This window comes from Pristis pectinata, chromosome 3, assembly GCF_009764475.1.
Source record: "Pristis pectinata isolate sPriPec2 chromosome 3, sPriPec2.1.pri, whole genome shotgun sequence".
Taxonomy (NCBI): Eukaryota; Metazoa; Chordata; class Chondrichthyes; order Rhinopristiformes; family Pristidae; genus Pristis; species Pristis pectinata.
Window position 1 is genome coordinate 65,331,228 of NC_067407.1, and position 19,066 is coordinate 65,350,293.

A 19,066-nucleotide genomic window follows, 5' to 3' on the forward strand; every position below is an offset into this window, starting at 1 on the left:
TGTGTTTAGGATGTGGGAGAAAACCGGAGGACCTGGGTCAACCCACGTGGTCACAGGGAGAACATGCAAACTCCACACAGACAGCACCCGAGGTCAGGATCAAACCCGGGTCTCTGGCGCTGTGAGGCAGCGGCTCTACCAGCTGCACTACTGTGCCGTCACACATGCTGTGATAGGTCTTAGTTACTGCAAAACAACCTCTCTGGCATTGAAAATTATTTTCACGAGGCATGGAAGATCATTGTTTTGGATTTTAGTTATTGTTGAAGATTTTAAGAAATGTTCTTTAAAGTTCATTAACACCCACGAAATAAGGAGCTTCAATGCTTCACCTTCCCAGGCAGACATTTGCAGATCAGAGACTCACAGGGTTGTGGGAGAACAGTGGGTAAAGGGGGAATGGACTGTGGAGGGAATGGAGTCGTAGAGTCGTACAGCACAGAAGTGGGCCCTTTGGCCCACCACATCCATGCTGACCATTTTGCCCATCTACACTAATCCCATTTGCCCATGTTAGGACTGTATCCTTCTATGCCTTCTGAGTCCTGATGAAGGATCTCCACCTGAAACGTCAAGTATCCTTTGCCACAGATGCTGCTCAACCCACTGAGTTCCTCCAGCAGTTTGTTTTTTTGCTCCATATTCCAGCACCTGCAGGTTCTTCAGTCTCCTTCTATATCTTGCCTATTTACATGCCCGTCTAAATGCCATTTAAACATAGCAATTATATCCATTTCCACTACCTCCTCTGGCAGCACGTTCCAGATATCAACCACTCTCCGGCTTCTGCCCTCTTCCTTTCCAGTCCTGGTGAAGGGTCTCGATCCGAAACGTCCACTGTTTATTTCCCTCCATAGATGCTGCCTGATCTGCTGAGTTCCTCCAGCACTTTGTGTGTGTTGCTCCAGATTCCAGCATCTGCAGAACCTCTTGTGTCTGTGTAATAAACTTACTCTTCGGATACCCTTTAAAACTCCTTCCTCTCACCTTAAACACATGCCCTTTTGTTTCTGATGGACTGACATCCTGTTTTCTGTTGTAACTTTCTGTTGCATGTTAATTACCATAGGTTTCTTAGTGCATGCTCTGGATATGATTCAACAAAGCTCTCCTTTGTATTTCTATCTTGATACCTGTCAGATAATTGAATATCCAAATCTGACTTGATACCTCCTAAAACTAATGGCTGGTTTCTCTCATCCGTATAGTGTAAGGGTGTCAAGGCTTTGTATTGTATTGTATTGTATGGCCTGAAGGTCTTTGTAGCATGATGGTTTGTTCCTGTCAGAGTCTTGTCCTTTACCTCATCTCTGGCCTTGCAAAAGATGATTGTCAGTTCACAAAAACTCAGAAGAATAATTTGATTTTGCAGTCTAACAGGTTGGATGTACAGTACCTGAAGGATGTTTGGGAAAACCAGTTCCTTCAGAGGAAATCTCTGTGCCATGGAGATGTGAGAAGCTGCTTGGACCAACAGTACCTGAGCAGTGTTCTTGGATTAATATATGTAAATACATTCTGATGATAATTAATCTCAAGGAAATAATTTCTTTTTAAGTCAGAGTCCAATGTTTACTATCAACACTGTTCAGGAAAACAAGGATGGACACTCTTTAGAAATGCCTCTTTATGTGCCAGCTTCAGGATCCAGGAAATTAATCTTTAATTGGTGGAAATTTCAGGAAAACCCCATAGGTTCTCACTACTGGCACAGACAGAGCTCCCTCATGGTGTGGAGCAGAAAAGAAAGAAGGTCAAGTGGTTCTGGTCTGTCCCCTAAGGCTTCTACACACCTGCTAGCTGATTCATACAGAAATAACCTCCTCCTCCTCCTCTCCCCTTTCTCTCTCTCCCTTTGCCTTTTCCTCTCCTCCTCCTCTCTTTCTTCCTTCTCGTCTCCCCTCCTTTGTCTTCCTCCCCCTCTCCCCTTCATCTGCCCTTTCCCCTACCTCCTTCTTCCCTCCTATTTTCCTCCTCCTCCCCCATCTAATTTTCATTGGAGACTCTCAGTCCCTAACGACTATATACCAACGATCCTGTCCCAATAGACCACCACTTGATCAGTAACACAGTGTTTCACTGGATTGGTTTTATATTTATGCCCCTTGAAGTGAAGGCCACCTCCTCTGGTTGGATCATTCTGCACCAGATAACCAGCATCAGGTTACAATCTGATGACATAAGATTCAGCTCTTCTCACAGGATCAAAGAGAATGTGTTGCTGATTTTTGTTTCTATGTGGACTGGATGATCATGCCTGGGTGTTTCTTTGGTGCAGTGCTCTACAGCCACAGAAGGTGCCTTTGCTTGAAGGAGTGTAAATGCAAAGCGTATCCAGTGAAGCACGTGTCACTGAGTAGGTGGTAGTCTATTGGTGTCGGATTGCTGGTACACAGTGGTTACGTACCGAGAGTCACCAGTGAGAATTAGGTGGACTCATGAACTACCTTATTGTTCTATGAGGCAGCAGGCAGGTGTGGAGAAACCGTATAGGATGGAGAAAGCTCATCTTACTACCTTTTTGTTCCTTCCCACATCACTTATTCCTGCAAAGAGTGAGCACAAATGACCTACCTTTCGTATTTGGTAATACTGGTGCAGTCAGGAGTTCTGAACTCATAGTCACTCAGAGAGACTGGACAAGCTTGGATTGTTTTCTCTGCAGTGTCGGAGGCAGAAGAGCAACCTGATAGAAGTATATTTCCCTGAAAATGGCCTTAAAAGTAGATAGGGTGGTAAAGAAAATGTATGGGATACTTGTCTTCATCGGTTAGGGCATTAAGTTGGGAAGTCATTTTGCAGCTATGTAAAACTTTAGTTAGTCTGCACTTGGAGTATTGTGTGCAATTCTAGTTGCCCCATTACAGGAAGGATGTGGAGGCTTTGGAAAGAATATAGAAGAGGTTTACTAGGATGCTGCCTGGATTAAAGGGTATGAGCCATAAGGAGAGGTTGGACAAACTTGGGTTGTTTTCTCTGGAGCGTCAGAGGCCAAGGAGACCTGATAGAAGTTTATAAGATTATGAGAGGCATAAATAGGGTAGACCATCAGAATTTTTTTCCCAGGGTGGAAATGTCAAATACTAGAAGACGTGCATTTAAGGTGAGAATTTAAAAGTTTAAAGCAGAAGTGCGGGGTAAGTTTTTTACACAAAGAGTGGTAGGTGCATGGTATGGGCAGCCAGAGGTGGTAGTGGAAGCAGATACAATAGGGGCCTTTAAGAGGCTTTTAGATAAACACATGAATATGCAGGGAATGGAGGGATATAGATCATGTGCAGGCAGAAGGGTCATTGAGTTATAGAGTAATACAACACGGAAGCAGCCCCTTCGGCCCATCTCCTCCGTGCCGAACAAGATGCCCATCGAAGCTAGTTCCATTTGCCCGCATTTGACATCCTTCTAAACCTTTCCTATCCATGTACCTGTCCAAATGTCTTTGAAGTGTTGTTATTATACTTGCTTTAGCCATCTGGCAGCTTGTTCCATATATGTACTATCCTCTGTGTGAAGAAGTTGCCCCTTGGGTTCCTATTAAATCTCTCCCCTCTCACTTTAATCCTATGCCCTCTAGTTCTTGATTAGCCAATCCTGGGGAAAATACAGTGTATATTCACCCTATCAATGCCCCTTCTGATCACACCTCAGTCTCCTATGCACCAAGGAATAAAGTCCTAGCCCGCTAAACCTCTCTCTATAACTCAGTATCTTGAGTCTTGGCAACATCCTCGTAAATACTTTCTGCACTCTTTCCAGCTTAATGGATTTGATTTAATTTAATTTGGCATTGTGTTCAGAACAGACATCGTGGAACGAAGGGCCTGTTCCTGTGCTGTACTGTTCTGTGTTCGAGATAAAATTGTGAGAGGCATAATTAGGGTAGGTAGTCAGAGTGCTTTCTTCCCAGGGTGGAAATTTTAAATAAAAGAGGGCATAGGATTAAGGTGAGAGAAGGAAAGTTTAAAGGAGATTTGTCAGGCAAGTTTTTTATGCAGAGAGTGGTAGGTGCCTGGAAGATGCTGCCAGGGGAAGTGGTGGAAGCAGATACAATCGCAACATTTAAGGAACATTTAGACAGACACATGAACAGGCAGGGAATGGAGGGATATGCACCAAGTGCAAGAGATGGGATTAGTTCAGTTGGCATCATGGTCGGCACGGACGTAGTGGGCTGAACAGCCTATTCCTGTGCTGTACTGTTCTTGTTCTATGGCCACCAGGATTGCCCTGAAATTTCAACAATTAAAGATTAACTTCCCGGACACCACAGCTCATACATAACCAAAAATACATTTTAAATAAGTGTTCTCTCTTATTTTTTTTCTGAACAGCTTGTAAATTAATTATAAAATATTGAATTCTGGATTTTAAAAAGGCTGTAGGTGTGAGAGTCATTCAATTCAGGAATGAAGTCTGGTTGCTTTATTGAAATGAAAACAGTAAATGTTGGAAACACTCGGCAGGTCAGGCAGCATCTGTGGAAAGAGAAACAGTTAATGTTTCAGGTCAAAGACTTTTCGTCAGAACCGGGAAGGATTCAACCTGAAAAATTAACTCTGTTTCCTGCTCCACAGTTGCTGCCTGACCTGCTGAGTGGTTCCAGCATTTTTGTATTTATTTCCAGCATCTATAACGTTTTCAGTTTTCAGTTCCAGCTTGCTTTCTTATTGGATCCAGGAAAGAGCCCTGTGATGATTGATTTGTGGATTGACCAATGGCAGGAGTCTGTGGGTGGGAGGTCAGGTAATAAGATCTCTAGGCGTATGATAAACCACAGTTGCAAGCTAATGCGAGAAAGGTATATTGGGGCGTGACATCTCAGTCACTGAGAGGAGTAAGGTTACATTTGAGGACATTGTGGACGCTACCTTATGAGGTGAGCAAAATTGTTGTAGGGTGGCCCAGCATGGGATAAGTTGTGTGTTGTGTCTCAGTAGGTTGCATTGTTACCCAATGCAGAAGCTTTGAGGGGCTGACCCATTCCCCCACTACCCCTCCTCCCCCCGCACTCCACTTTCAGAGCGTTGACCTCGTAATGCAGGATGGACTTGGCCTGCCTTAGCTGAGACTGTGGGAGTCTTCTTCTTAGGTAGTTGCATGGGGACGATGAGGTCCAATAAAGTGAGGAGTGGATGCTGGCTGCGCATGAGACCTTCTGAAACAGGGCAGCCCATACACACCAGCTACCACAGGGGCTTGGCAGAGCAAGGACTCGGTCCTGGGGCAAGGAGGCCCAGGGTGACGGGCGTGATATTGTGCTGCACGGACAAACACATGGTGCTGCCTCATGGTTGCGACCTTATACTGAGACCCTACCTTCACTCTCAGGAACGTGACAGGGTGCTCTCCTCTGGACTGGACGGTTACAACGACAACGACACTCAACCCCATTCACCCCAAATCAACCCTCTTGGCTGGGGCCCCATTCCACCCAGCTTAGCTGTTCACTCCCTCCACTGCTGGTGAACTGTGCCTGAATGTGCATGCAGTTACACCACACACTGCAGCAACTTCTTCATTGACAACGCCTCCAAATCCTTTGACTTTTGGGAGTTCTCCCGAGCAGTTTCCCAAGATGCTATCCTGTGTGACTCGCTCCTTTTTTCTTGCTTTTTTTACTCTCAGTCCTTCCTGCAACAGAGCTGTCTCCACATTGTAGGACTGGCTCTCGGTAAACAACTCCTCTCCCAATGGTACCATTTTAGATGTAATCTCACCTAGGCTGTGGTGATTGTACACATTTGTTTATTGTCATAGCCACACATACACATGGTATAAATGCCATGAAAATTAGCTTTTTGCAGCAACAACAGCACAGTACATCACAACTATGACAAATATAAGTTAACATACTTAAATCAACATAAATTTTACATAACTTAAACAACAAAATAAACAGAACAACCCTAGTGCAAGTGGAGAGAGAGGAAAAGAAATATAGACCGAGGCAGTGTTAGGGTTTCTCAGGTCGGTTCAAGAACTTGGCGGCAGTGGGGAAGAGGTTGTTGTTGAACCTTGAGGTGTGGGTCTTCCGGCTCCTGGACCTCCTGCCTGATGTCAGCATTGAGAAGAGGGCATGGCCCGGATGGTGGGGGTCCCTGATGGTGGATGCCACCTTCCTGAGACATCGCCTCTTGTAGATGTCCTTGATGGGGAGTGCTGTACCTGTGATGGAATTGGCTAAGTCCACCACTCTCTGTGGCCCCTTACATTATTGTGTTGTTGTGTATATTGCTGGAGGGAACTTCCATTTGCTGCAGTTCACTGGGTTTTTGGAAACTTAGTGTTCCCCCACAGCCATACAATCCCTCTGTGAAGATACCGAGCTGATGGTTCATTTACTTCTGTAACACAGCAGCACAAAAGATTGAGGGGAGACTTAACTGAAGCATTCATAATCAAGAAGGGTTTCTTAAACAGGGAGAAACTATTTCCACTGACATGAAGGTATGTAACCAGAGGACACAGAGATAGAAAGATACAGCATGGAAGCAGCCCCTTCAGCCCACCGAGTCCATGCTGACCATCAATCATCCATTTTAAATTAACTCTACATGAATCCCATTTTTAATTCACCCCACATTCTCCTCACCACTCCCCAGATTCTACAATTCACCCACACACTAGAGGGCAATTCACAGTGGCCATTTAACCCACCAACTCGCACGTCTTTGGGATGTGGGAGGAATCTGGAGCCCCCAGGGGAAACCTACACGGTCACAGAGAGAACATGCAAACTCCACACACAGACAGAGCCCGAGATCAGGATCGAACCCACGTCTCTGGAGCTGTGGGCTGTGGTTCTACTGTCCTTTTTGCCATTAGACAAGGATAAAACGAGGAGGGCGTTCCGACACAGTGAGATGTGGAACGGGCTGCTTGAAAGGCTGATGCTAGCAGATTCAACAGCAACTTTCAAAAGGGAATACGATAAGTTGTTGGAGCAGTGAAACGTTGGGGGCTATGTGGAGAGAGCAGGGAGCGGGACAAGTCAGATAGCTTTTGCAGTCTACTGGCAGAAGCTGGATAGGCTGAACTATGCAATTGGCTTCTCTATTCCATTACCAGGGTGTAGATGCACAAACCTCTCCTTGTAAGGGGCAAAAATAATGGCAACATTTCGTGACCACAGGTCCCTGCCCTCCCCCTCCCAAAGCCATACACCCAGCTCAAATCTCATTTTGAGAGATCCCTGGGACCTGTGATCCGAGCATTTATATTACGCTTAATGTAATAAGATCTCACAAATCTTTTTATAGTTTAAGCTACTTTGGCATGTGTTGCCCTGTGGAGGGAGGGGAAGAAGAGGAGGAAGTGGGGTGGGAGGTGGTGGGTGTGGGAGAACATGGAGTTTGGAATGCGAATGTTGTGGGGAGCCTGTTAAAATCCAAGGGTGTTTATGTACTCAGCACACGTGTACAGTTTAATGATTGACCAGGGCAGAGATAGGGAGTTTAATGTTCCAAGTGTGGGCTTTGATTTGTGGCAGCGGAGATAATTAATGGATTTATGAACAGCACTGACAGGCTGGATTTAGGGAGACTGTCAGTCTGCAGTTTTTTTACCCCGAGCATCATCTGATCTTCCTGAAGAAGGGCAGAGGAGGTGGAGGAGAAGCAGTTTGATTTGGGTTTTCTCTGCACGCCCCTGACCTTTGGTTAAGTCTCTTCTGCCTGTGTAGAGCAGTTGGGATTTTTTGTGTGTGTGTGTGTGTCTGTGTGTGTGTGCGCGCGCGCGACATACGTGACACGGGTTTACCCAGCCAGCGGTTGGCCATTCCTCCTACCCCCCTCGTGAAGCGGCTGCATGAGTATCTCGTGAGCAGAGCTGTCAGCTGGCTCCTGTGTGACTCCCAGACAGTTGGCAGTGAGACCACCTGGTTCCCATTCGCATGAGCCATCAGTGGCGATGGAGGACTTCTGGACCCTTCGGCCCTTTTATGGTAAGATCGATTCTCCATTGGAGGTGTGCTTGCAAGGAGAGGGCGCTTGCGTCTGTTCACGGGTAACCTTGTCTGCGCTCCTGTGGGGAGGTTGGCCCTGTGCCACTGGACAGGGAGAGGGGAGGGTGAGATTCACCCTCTGCTGATGGTTACCAGGGCAAACGTGCCTGAGGTTGCGTTGCAGTTGTGCGTTGCCGATGACTCCCCTTTGCCCTGTTTCTCTGGTTGATTGCTGTTCCACACCCTATATCCCCCTCCCGACCACCTGCATACTGAGCATGCTCTATCTCCCCAGCCCGGCAAACAGCCAATGGAAACATGCTTTGCAGAGAAGCTCCAGAGCAAAATTTTATCAAGGTCTTCAACGTCCTCCTTCATGTTTCAGGATGATCAGCATGTACTCAATGGGCCGAAGGGCCTGTTTCCATGCTGTATATCTCTATGACTCTATGAGGATGTGGACCTCGCTGGCAAAGCCAGTATTTATCGCCCATCCTTAATTGCCCTTGAACAGAGTGGCTGACCATTGGTGGGTCTGGAGCCACATGGAGGCTGTGCTGGGTGAGTCATAGAGGTGTACAGCATGGAAAACAAGTCCCTCAGCCCAACTCATCTGTGCCAGCCAAGTTCCCTAACTCAGCTAGTCCCATTTGCCTGCGTTTGCCCCATATCCCTCTAAACCTTTCCTAACAATGTACCTGTCCAAATGCCTTTTAAACGTTGTACTTGTACCCACCTTTACCACTTCCTCTGGCAACTCATTCCACATACCCATCATCCTCTCTGTGAAATAGTTGTCCCTCAGAGCCCTTTTAAATCTTTTCCTTAAACCTGTGCCCTCTAGTTTTGGACTCCCTCTCCCTGGGGAAAAGACTGTGGCCATTCACCTTATCTATGCCCCTCGTGATTTTATACACCTCTATAAGGTCATACCTTAGCCTCCTATGCTCCAGGGAGAAAAGTCCTAGCCTATCCAACTTTTCCTTATAACTCAAGCCCTCATAATTCTTTTAATGACATCCTTCCTATAGCAGGGAGACCAAAACTGTATGCAGTACTCCAATTGTGGCCTTACCAACATCTTGTACAGCTGTTACATGATGTCCCAACTCCTGTACTCAATATCCTGAACAATGAAAGCAAGCACTTTCAAGGAACTATGTACCTGCACCCCTTGACCTCTCTGTTCTACAACACTCCCCAGGCCTCTTTATCATTTACTGTGCAAGTCCTGCTCTGGTTTGTCTTACAAAAATGCAACACCTCATATTTACCTGAGTGAGGATGGCAGATTTCCTTCCCTGAGAAACATGTGAACCAGCTAGGCTTTTACAACACTCCAGTAGCCTTGTGATGTAAGACTAGCTGTGTTTTTTTTTTCATTAATTCCATTTTATTTAAACTCCAAAGGTACCATGGTAGGATTTGAACTCGGGTCTCAAGGTTATTACTAAACCACTACACCTCCATTGAAAGGTTTGACTAGAGTAAATAGAGAGTTTCTCCTGGTAAGCCAAGGACCTCAAAAACCTCACAAGGTAAATGGGAATGTTTCTGACCAGCAAGAACCTCCGAGCTCTGAGCTGTCACAATCTGGATGATGCTGCCCACTGGGACGGTGCAACCAGTTCAATAGTAAGACCCAGATAGGATTTGGATGTATGCTTAGAAACCATACCAAGTGCCAACCACTGCCAACTGATTGCAAACCATGGGAAAAGGCCTGGGAGGGAGGAAGGTTTGATGGTTGCCAATGTACTATCGCAGGCAAAGTGGGCAGAAGGGCCTCACACTGAGCTTGTTGGTGTCTTGTATGAGAGGAAGAGGTTTCTGCCTGCAAGGTTTTTCAGAGGTAGGTGTCCATGCAACATTGATGGAAGGCTGCATTGACGCAGAAGCAAGCATTTTCAGAGGAAGACACTTCCATCAGCTCCATGATCTTAGATTAATTGGCCGTGTTAACAGGAGAACAGGTAACTGTCTGCTGGCAATGCCTAAGTGGTTAACTCTGGAGGATGGGGCTCCACACCCCTAGGCCTTCAGAGTGTGGACTTCGTATGTCTGCTCAGAGGGCCTACGTATGCATTGCACTGGCTGCAAGCTGGGGCAATAGGTTGGCGAGATCCCACGTTTCATATTCCATGAAACATGGGGTGGGTCGGGAGGGACTTTCATAATCAAATCAGTGCACAGCAGATCAGAGCACAATGTGCAGGAAATTCTTAAAAGGCCAGGCAGCATCAGTAGAGAGACAAACCTAGTCAACGACAACTACAGATACTGCCTGACCTGCTAAGCTGTTCCAGAGCTTGTTGATTTATCCATGGTAGTTTGTCTTTGAACATACAGCACAGTTTTTCAGGCAGGTCTTCTGTACCTTATCCTTCTTCCTGTGCTGTTACTAGTTAGTGATGCTTTTGCTTTGTTTGGTCTTCCATCCCCCAGTTTGAGCATCGACACCGGCTTAGGGGGTTCAAATCCCACTTCAGAGACCTGAATATAAAAAAAGCCCTGGCTGAGGGTGCTGCACTGTTGAGGGTGCCCTCATCTGGATAAGACATTAACTGAGACCCTATCCACTCCCTTATATAAAATACTCTCTGCTGTCATTTTGACCAATATGCCTTCCTTGTACCCTGGCCAGATTTATCTCTCAGTTAACTGACCAAGATGCAGATATGTTCTAGTCCATTGCTGTTTGTGACAGCTCATTGCAAAGTGCTTTGGAGCATCCTGAATTTGTGAGTGGCGCTATATAACTGCAAGACTTTCTTTTCCTTCTTCTTTAATTTCTGCACATGTGACGTGACAGTGGAAAGAATAAACCAGTGAGTCAGAGAGTTGGTCAGTCTGTGTGTGTGTGTGTGTGTGTGTGTGTGTGTGTGTGTGTGTGTGTGTGTGTGTGTGAGAGAGTGAGAGAGAGATCATTCGTTCTTTATAGAACAGAGGAAGTACAATACAGGAACAAGCCCTTCAGCCCACAATGTCGAATTAAACATTCCAAATTAAACTAAATCTCCTTTGACTGTACATGATCCATATCCCTCCATCCCTACATATTCATGTGTCTATCTAAATGCCTCTTAAATGCCACTATCGATTCTGCCTCCACCACCACCCCTGGCAGCACATTCCAGGCACCCACCACTCTCTGTGTAAAAAAAAATTTCCCTGCACATCTCCTTTAAACGTTCCCCCCTCACCTTAAATGCATGTCCTCTAGTACTTGATATTTCTACCCTGGGAAAAAGATTCTGACTGTCTATCTATGCTGCTCATAATCTTATAAACTTCTATCAGGTCTCCCCTCAGCCTCTGATGCTCCAGTGAAAACAACCCAATTTTGTCCAACCTCTCCTTATTGCTCAAACTCGCTAATTCAGGCAGCATCCTGGTAAAGCTCTTCTGCACCCTTTCCAAAGCCTCCACATCCTTCCTGTAATGGGGTGACCAGAACTGCACGCAATTTATTTGGCCTACATTTGTCATTTAGTTCCAACGTGACACATAGCTGATGGAGGAAGGAGGGGGAGTGCCATATTGGGTGCACTTAATTACATGCTAAAACTCAGACTTCACTGTGGGATTGGGGGCATGGATTCACCATTAGCATGTAGGGGCTCCTGTGCTCTATATGTTGGGTTACATGTTTCTGAGAGCTGGGCCATCAGTCTAATGATACACAGCTTAAGATCAATTGGAGTTTACTTGCTTTGTGATGTTCATGTAGATGCCAGTATTTTCTTAGCTCCATGGAACCTGCAGAAGGCAACTGGCTTTCTTTCGCCTGCCTCTTTTTCCCTACCCTGACCACAATGGAGGTCAGTTTATGCTTTAAAAATTGTGCTTCAGCGACGGATGAAGCTGTTGCGCTGTCTTAATTGTGGTTAGCCTGGATGAGATCAGAGAAGTTGAGGAGAGACTAGACAGGCTGGGTTTGTTTTCCTCTGAAGTGGAGGGGACTGGGGGGGACCTACAAAACTATAGGGAGAGATAGAATGGATAGTGAGAAACTTTTCCCTACAGCAGTTGTGTCTAAAACTTGAGAGCAGAGGCTTGAGGTGAGAGGTAGGCTGTTTAGAAAGGACCTGAGGGTATTTTTTCCCCAGAGGGTGGTTGGAATCTGGAACGCATTGCCTGAGGGGGTGGTGGAGGAAGAGACTCTCACAACATTTAAAAAGCATCTGGACAAGCATCTGAATCACCGAGACATACACCAAGTGTTGGAGAGTGAGATTAGTACAGATGGGTAAACGAACAATCTGCAAGGAACTCAGTGGGTTAAGCAGCATCTGCGGGAGAAAGGAATTGTCGATGTTTCAGGTCCTGATGCGGGGTTTTGACCCGAACCGTCAACAGTTCCTTCCCCCCCCCCCCCCCCCACCACAGATGCTGCTCGACCTGCTGAGTTCCTCCAGCAGATCGTTTGTTGCTCCAGATTCCAGCATCTGCAGTCTCAATGGTGTGTCCAGTATAGATGGGTACTTGATGGTGAGAGTGGAAATGGTGGACCCAAGGGCCTGTTTTAGTGGCTCTACGACCCTATGAGGAACGTTGACCTGGTATTGCAGTGCACCTCACTGGACTAAGTGTTGACACCATGATATGAGCAGTACTGCAGCAAGGATGAGTTACTGCAGAGACTCTAGACGAAAGCAGAGCAGCTGGGTGAGTTACTGGGTGGAATGGAGGGGATGTGTGGGAGAATCAGGTGGGTTGGGAGGGTTCAGAGAGTTGGGGTGGAGAAACAGGACATCGTTCTTAAGATGGGGCAGGAGCAAGACCTCAGCAGGATGAAAGGCAAATAAGGGATTATCCTCATGGTGGCTCCACTCCAGTGCCGCAGATACCCTGGGGGAAGCCAGCAATGGTCACTGCTAGATAACATGGTCAGGCCCCAGAAAGCCACTGCATGGGACATGAGGTCATCTCGTAGACAACTGGCAGGGGAATCCCATCGGCGGCTCGCCAACGACTCAGTCTAGGAAATGCCAGGTGGAATTTCCAGCGGCATCCAAAGGCATCTGGAAAAAGTGACAGAATTTCCAGACTGCCACATGTTCGGTCTAAAGAGTGATGCACCTCGAGCGATGTTGACCTGAGTGGTGAACATTAAGTTTGCTTTGTTTTGGTTTTGGCTTATCAGTCTTTGCTGCCAAATCCATCAGGGAAGAGACACATTCCAAGAGTGTAGCTGGTCTTGTGTGTCTTGTGAGTGATTCTTTGCAGGCCTGGCTGATTTAGTGGGTGGCTGCGTCGAAAACTCAAACAGTAAGTGTCCAGAGTCAACTCCATGCTTGGAGACCTTGCCTGTTCATGATTTTCAGTAGGTCATGTTTGCCTTGCTGTGACCAATCACTGTTGGACTTAGTGACTCAGTCCCAGCGTCAGACAGTTGGGAGTTCATGACCCGTCCCAAAATCTATGACATAATCTTGAATGTCGTTCCCAGTGCAGTTGTGAAAGTGCGGCTTTGTTGGACGTTCACTCTTCTGATCACATATTAAACCAATGCCCTGTGCCCTGTAAGTAATAATCAGCTTTGGAAAAAGAATAGGAGTCTTCTCCCCAGTGTCCTGGTATATAGAAATCACTCTGTCAACATGACTACATCCTGCCCATTTACTACATTTGCCATCCATGCCTTTTTTTTGGTGTAACATGTGTCTTACTCTATCTTTTGCCTTCACTCTGTCTTTTTCCAGTTTTGTGTATTGTTTGTTTTGGATGGCAATCTACGGGTAGCTCATAGAGCATGGAAACAGGCCCTTCAGCCCACCGAGTCTGTGTTGACCATCAAGAACTAATTTACATTAATCCTATATTAATCTCCCCACATTCCCATCAACTGTCCCAATTTATGGGGGCTAATTAACCTACCAATCCGCATGTCTTTGGGATGTGGGAGGAAACCAGAGCACCCTTGGGAAACCCACGCAGTCACAGGGAAAGGGTGCTGTACACAGACAGCACTGGAGATCAGGATCGAACCCTGGAGGCTGGAGCTGGGAGGCAGCGCCTCTACCTGTTATGCCACTGTGTCACCCACAGTCATTCCACACGATGTGCTTTGGGACCTTCCTCCCAACAGAATGTCAGAAGTGGAGATGTTGGTAAATTGGTTTAGTATTGTCACAGGTACTGAGGTACAGTGAAAAGCTTACCTTGCATACCGTTCATATAGATCATTTAATTACACAGTGCATTGAGGTTGTACAAGGTAAAACAATAACAGAATACAGAATAAAGTGTTACAGTTACAGAGAAAGTGCAGTGCAGACAGACAATAAGGTGCAAGATCATAACAAGGTAGATTGTGAGGTCAAGAGTCCATCTTATCGTACTAGGGGACTGTTCAACAGCAGGATGGAAGCTGTCCTTGAGCCTGGTGGTATGTGCTTTCAGGCTTTTGTATCTTCTGCCTGATGGGAGCGGGGAGAAGAGAGAATGTCCAGGGTGGGTGGGGTCTTTGATTATGTCGGCTGCCTTACTGAGGCAACAAGAAGTGTAGACAGAGTCCGTGAACCGACAATTGTACTGTGTTGAATTCGATTCACAACTTCTCAGCAAAGAAGCAGTCCATGCCTACATGCAATGAGACATAGACAATACTCAGGCACGAGCTGATAAGTGGAAAGCAACATTTGCTCTATCATAGTGAAACCAGGCTATGGCCATCTCCAAAAGAAAGTCTAACCACTTACCCTTAACATTAAATGGCATTGCCATTGGGAAATTCCCTCACCATACAACATCCTGGGAGGTCACCATTGACCAGAAACTCTTAAATACCATGTCTACAAGAACAGGTCAGAGGATGGGTAACCCGGGCAATTATTGACTGAGCTCCTGCCACCCTAGCTCCTTTCCACAATCTACAAGGTACAAGTCAGGAGTGCAGAGGGAAGAGACTGCAGATGCTGGAACCATCTTAAGAAGCATCTAGACGAGCACTCGAATCACCAGGGCATACACCAAGTGTTGGTGAGGGAGATTAGTATAGGTATGGTAACAATCTGTTTGGAAGAACTAGCGTATTGAGCAGCATCTGTGGGAGGAAAGGAATTGTTGATGTTTCAGGTCGAATTCACGGCATGCATTTAAGGTGAGAGGGGCTAGGTTCAGAACAGACGTGAGGGGTACGTTTTTTACTGAGAGAGTGGATGCCTGGAATGTGTTGCCTGATAAGGTGGTGGAGGCAAACTCATTGGGGCCTTTCAAGAAGGGCTTAGATGGGCACATGAATGAGAGGAAAATAGAGGGATATGGGCATTCAGTAGGCGGGAGGGAATAGCTATGTCGACACAACATTGTGGGCCGAAGGGACTGTTCTGTGCTGTACTGTTCTACGTTCTATGCTGCTAGACACAGTTCCTCCAGCAGATTGTTTGTTGCTCAAGTCAGGAGTGCAATGGACCACTCTCCACTTGCCTGGATGAGTCCAGCACTAAGAAAACTCAAAACTCGCCACCATCCAGGACAAAGCAGCTAACTTGATTGGCTTCCCACTCACCACCTAAACATTCACTCCTTCCGCCGCCAGGGCACAGTGTGCTTTGTAGTGTGGACCATCTACAGAATAGACCAGTTATTCACCAGGTTACTCCGACAGCACCTCCCAAAACAGTGGCCTCTACCACCAAGAAGGTCAAGGGCACATCAGAACACCATCATCTGCACATTCCCCTCTGGGCTGCCCACTGATATCACTGATCCTTCACCATCACTGGGTCTCACTCCTGGAACTCCCTCCCCAACAGTACTGTGAGAGCACCTTCACCAGAAGGAATCAGGTGGTTCAAGAAGGCAGCTCACCACCACCTTTTAAAAGGGCACTTAGGGATAGGCAATAAATGCTGGCCCTGCTAATAATGTCCTGATCCAAAAACAAGAGATTTAAAGAAAGGTATTTTTGGTTCTAAATGCACGGTGCTAGTGTACATTTAAGTTGCGATAAAGTGGTTTGTAAATATAAGTCTTGTCTTCCTGGCCTCAATGCTGTAACTTTATGAACTTCCATGAGCAGGTGAGTTGGCATTTATCCAGAAAACATGGGCCGGGATTACATAGGGGACCTTGCCCTCTTAACAAAGCTTACTCCCAGTTTAGAGCCACGAGAAATATGCTTTTCTCAGATTACCTTAACAGTAAAAGTAGATGTGAGTAAGTAGGTTTGCAATTGCATTAGCACGGTGCCAGGAGATTAGTTTACACTTCATTACTGCGATTTGAAATAGGCACAATTACATTTGGAAAGCAACCCATTGTTCCTTAAGAACTGTGAAGCACCAGTTAAAGAGATGTCCATGAAAAAAATGTGTAGAATTTTGCCAAAAAGAAATTAATAGAATTCCAGTGAGCAAAAGCAGAGTGGAGGACAGGGTGTGTTGTTTGTAAGGAATGATTGTTCAAAGTTTTCTTCCATTTGTTGTTATGACACAGGCAGTGGTGGCAAAGCTGACATTTACTGCCTCTCCTGTGCTGCCCTTCAGAAGGTGCTGGTAGAACTTTTGAACTTCAGGCATTTTCAGCCTTAAGAGAAATGCCCAGTAAATTCTGTTATGTCCTTCACTACTGTGTTATAGTCAGATATACTGGCATTTCATCTCAATAAGGGCAATCTCAATGAGAGATTAATTTCATGACACTAAGTGTTACTACTCATTTATATGGTGCCCTTCCATAAACAAATCCCTCAGCCACAAATCTGATCAAGCAGTTTAATGAGCCATGTTCAAGATCCAAGCAAGCTTTCTGCTTCAACTCTCACCCAACAATCAGCCAACTATATCTCTATGCCCAGTCCATTTGAAGGGTCTTGACCCGAATCGTTGACTGCCCATTTCACTCCATGGATGCTGCCTGACCCACTGAATTCCTCCAACAGCTCACCTTTTTTGCTCCAGATTCCAGCACCTGCAGTCTCTTGTGCCTCCGTCTCTCTACCTTCTATACTCTGCTCATATCCACTCTAATCAGCAAGTTCCTGTCAGCTGTTTCTCTGCCTCTCCAACACTTGTATATACACTCTCTTGTTTATCCAGTATTTACTCATCAAGGAATCTCAAGAAACTGGCAAAAGTTTGTTTTTATGAAAATTAGCTCAAACTGTGTATTTTATTTCAAGTTTCATGCAAAGTAAGTGGGGAAAGACATTTTTGGTTTGTTTACATTTGTACATAAGGGCAGAGCAGTTGCAGGCTGATTATCAGCCATATCCTCTGAAGATTTGACACTATATGTTGGTGAGTACAGACATCCTTTTGATTTATTTTTGCTGTATTTTACATGAATACCTTTTAGCCTTAAGAATTGCAGTGTAAAGCATTGTTATTTAAAAGGGTAAGGAGATGGCATATAGTTTGACAATTTAGTTGGCCGTTTTTGTGTAGAATAATGTGTGACGTACAGTAATTTTTTTAAGCAATTTTCATGCACCTTTCTCCGTGGATGTTGGATGACTGAGAATATACTGTAAATAGCAACTCGCTTCCCTCATCTCTGCAGATCATGAGTTCAAATATGTATTTATTCAGTCATTTTTCGGGGTCTTGATGTCACTGGCAGGACCAGCATTTATTGCCCATCCCTAATTGCCCTTGAGGATGTGGTGGTGAGCTGCCTCCTTGAAGCACTGCAGCCCTTTTGGTGAAGGTGCTTCCACAGTGCTGTTGGGGAGGGAGTTCCAGGGTTTAGACCCAGTGACGGTGAAGGACTAGAGAGATATTTCCAAGTAAGCTGCCCAGAGGGGAACCTGCAGGTGGTGGTGTTCCAATGCAGTTGCTGCCCTTGTCCTTCTTGGTGTAGAGGTCGTGAATTTGGAAGGTGCTTTTGGAGTAGCCTGGGTGAGTGACTGCAGTGCATTTTGCAGATGGTGCACACTGTAGCCACTGTTTGCTGGTATATTCCTAAATCAGGATGCTGTGTGGTTTGGAAAAGAACTTGTAGGTGTGATGTTCCCATGTTCCTGGTCCTTCTTGGTGGTAGAGATCACTGGTTTGGGAGGTGCTGTCAGAGTAGCCTGGGAGAGTAACCATTGTGCTCTCATAATCCATTTGGAAACGGGAGACTAAATAAAAGGGTCATAAATGATCCCATGGGAATACAGAAGGTATCCATAGTGCCCTGGTCAATATCTATTCTTAAACAATGTTGACACAAGAGACTGCAGATGCTGAAGTCTGGAGCAAGAAAATCAAAGTCAAAGTTGAGTTTATTGCCACATGCACAAGTCCATGTACGCACAGGTGCAATGAAAAACGTATGGCAGCAGCATCACAGGCATGTAGCACCAGATAAGCATTGTTCACAAGAAAAACATAAATTATACACAATTTTTACGAGAAAGAACACAATTAGAACAAAAAAAACAAAGTCAATTTTAGTGTGAAGTGGTCTAAGTGGTCATAGTGTTGCTATGCTGAGGTAGTGATTAGGGTTGTGCAGGTTGGTTCAACAAAGAGCTGGTTCAAAAGGAAGTAGCTATTCTTGAACCTGGTGGTGTGGGACTTCAGGTTTCTGTACCTCCTGCCTGATGGTAGCTGCGAGAAGGTGGTATGGCCCAGATGGTGGGGATCTTTGATGATAGATGTTGCCTTCTTGAGGCAGCACCTCATGTAGATACTATCAATGGTGGGGAGGGCTGTGCCAGTAATGGACAGTCGGTGTTCTGGGTTGAGACCCTTCATCTGGAGTCTGTTCATCTGTTCAGTCCAGATGAAGGGTCTCAACCCAAAATGTCAACTGTCCATTCCCTTCATAGATGCTACCTGAACCGCTGAGTTCCTCCAGCACTTTGGTTTCTTGCTTCAAACAATGTTGTTCAGGACAGATGATACCATTGCTTCACTGGACAATGCATAGAGGTGTCCTGAGCTAAGCCATAAATGCAGAGTAACTTCATCCTCGTGGCAATTGATAAACCCATTTACATCCCCCTGAACACGAAATGCTGGAGGAACTCAGCAGGTCAGGCAGTGTCTATGGAGGGAAGTTACCAGTTGACATTTTGGGTCGAGACCCTTCATCAGGAAGGAGGAGGGCAGAAGCCAGAATAAAATGGTAGGGGAGGGGGAGGAGCTCAGGCTGGCGAGTTATGGGTGAGAGGGGGAACGTAGGTGGGTG

The 19,066-nt window shown here is 45.9% G+C and overlaps 1 protein-coding gene across 2 annotated transcripts in view; it reads left to right on the plus strand.

The window, feature by feature from the left end:
• LOC127567923 (retinoic acid receptor RXR-gamma-A-like) overlaps nucleotides 1-19,066 on the plus strand; it is a 183,679-nt gene that overhangs the window by 44,815 nt on the left and 119,798 nt on the right. The window contains exon 1 of one of the 2 annotated variants that reach the window (XM_052011135.1): nucleotides 7,800-7,942. The exons of the other annotated variant lie outside the window; for it this stretch is intronic. Within the exon in view, the coding sequence (XP_051867095.1) occupies nucleotides 7,909-7,942 (34 nt within the window). The 5' untranslated portion in view covers nucleotides 7,800-7,908. Of the gene's footprint in view, nucleotides 1-7,799; nucleotides 7,943-19,066 lie in introns of those variants that run through there. 2 annotated transcript variants of the gene reach the window in all.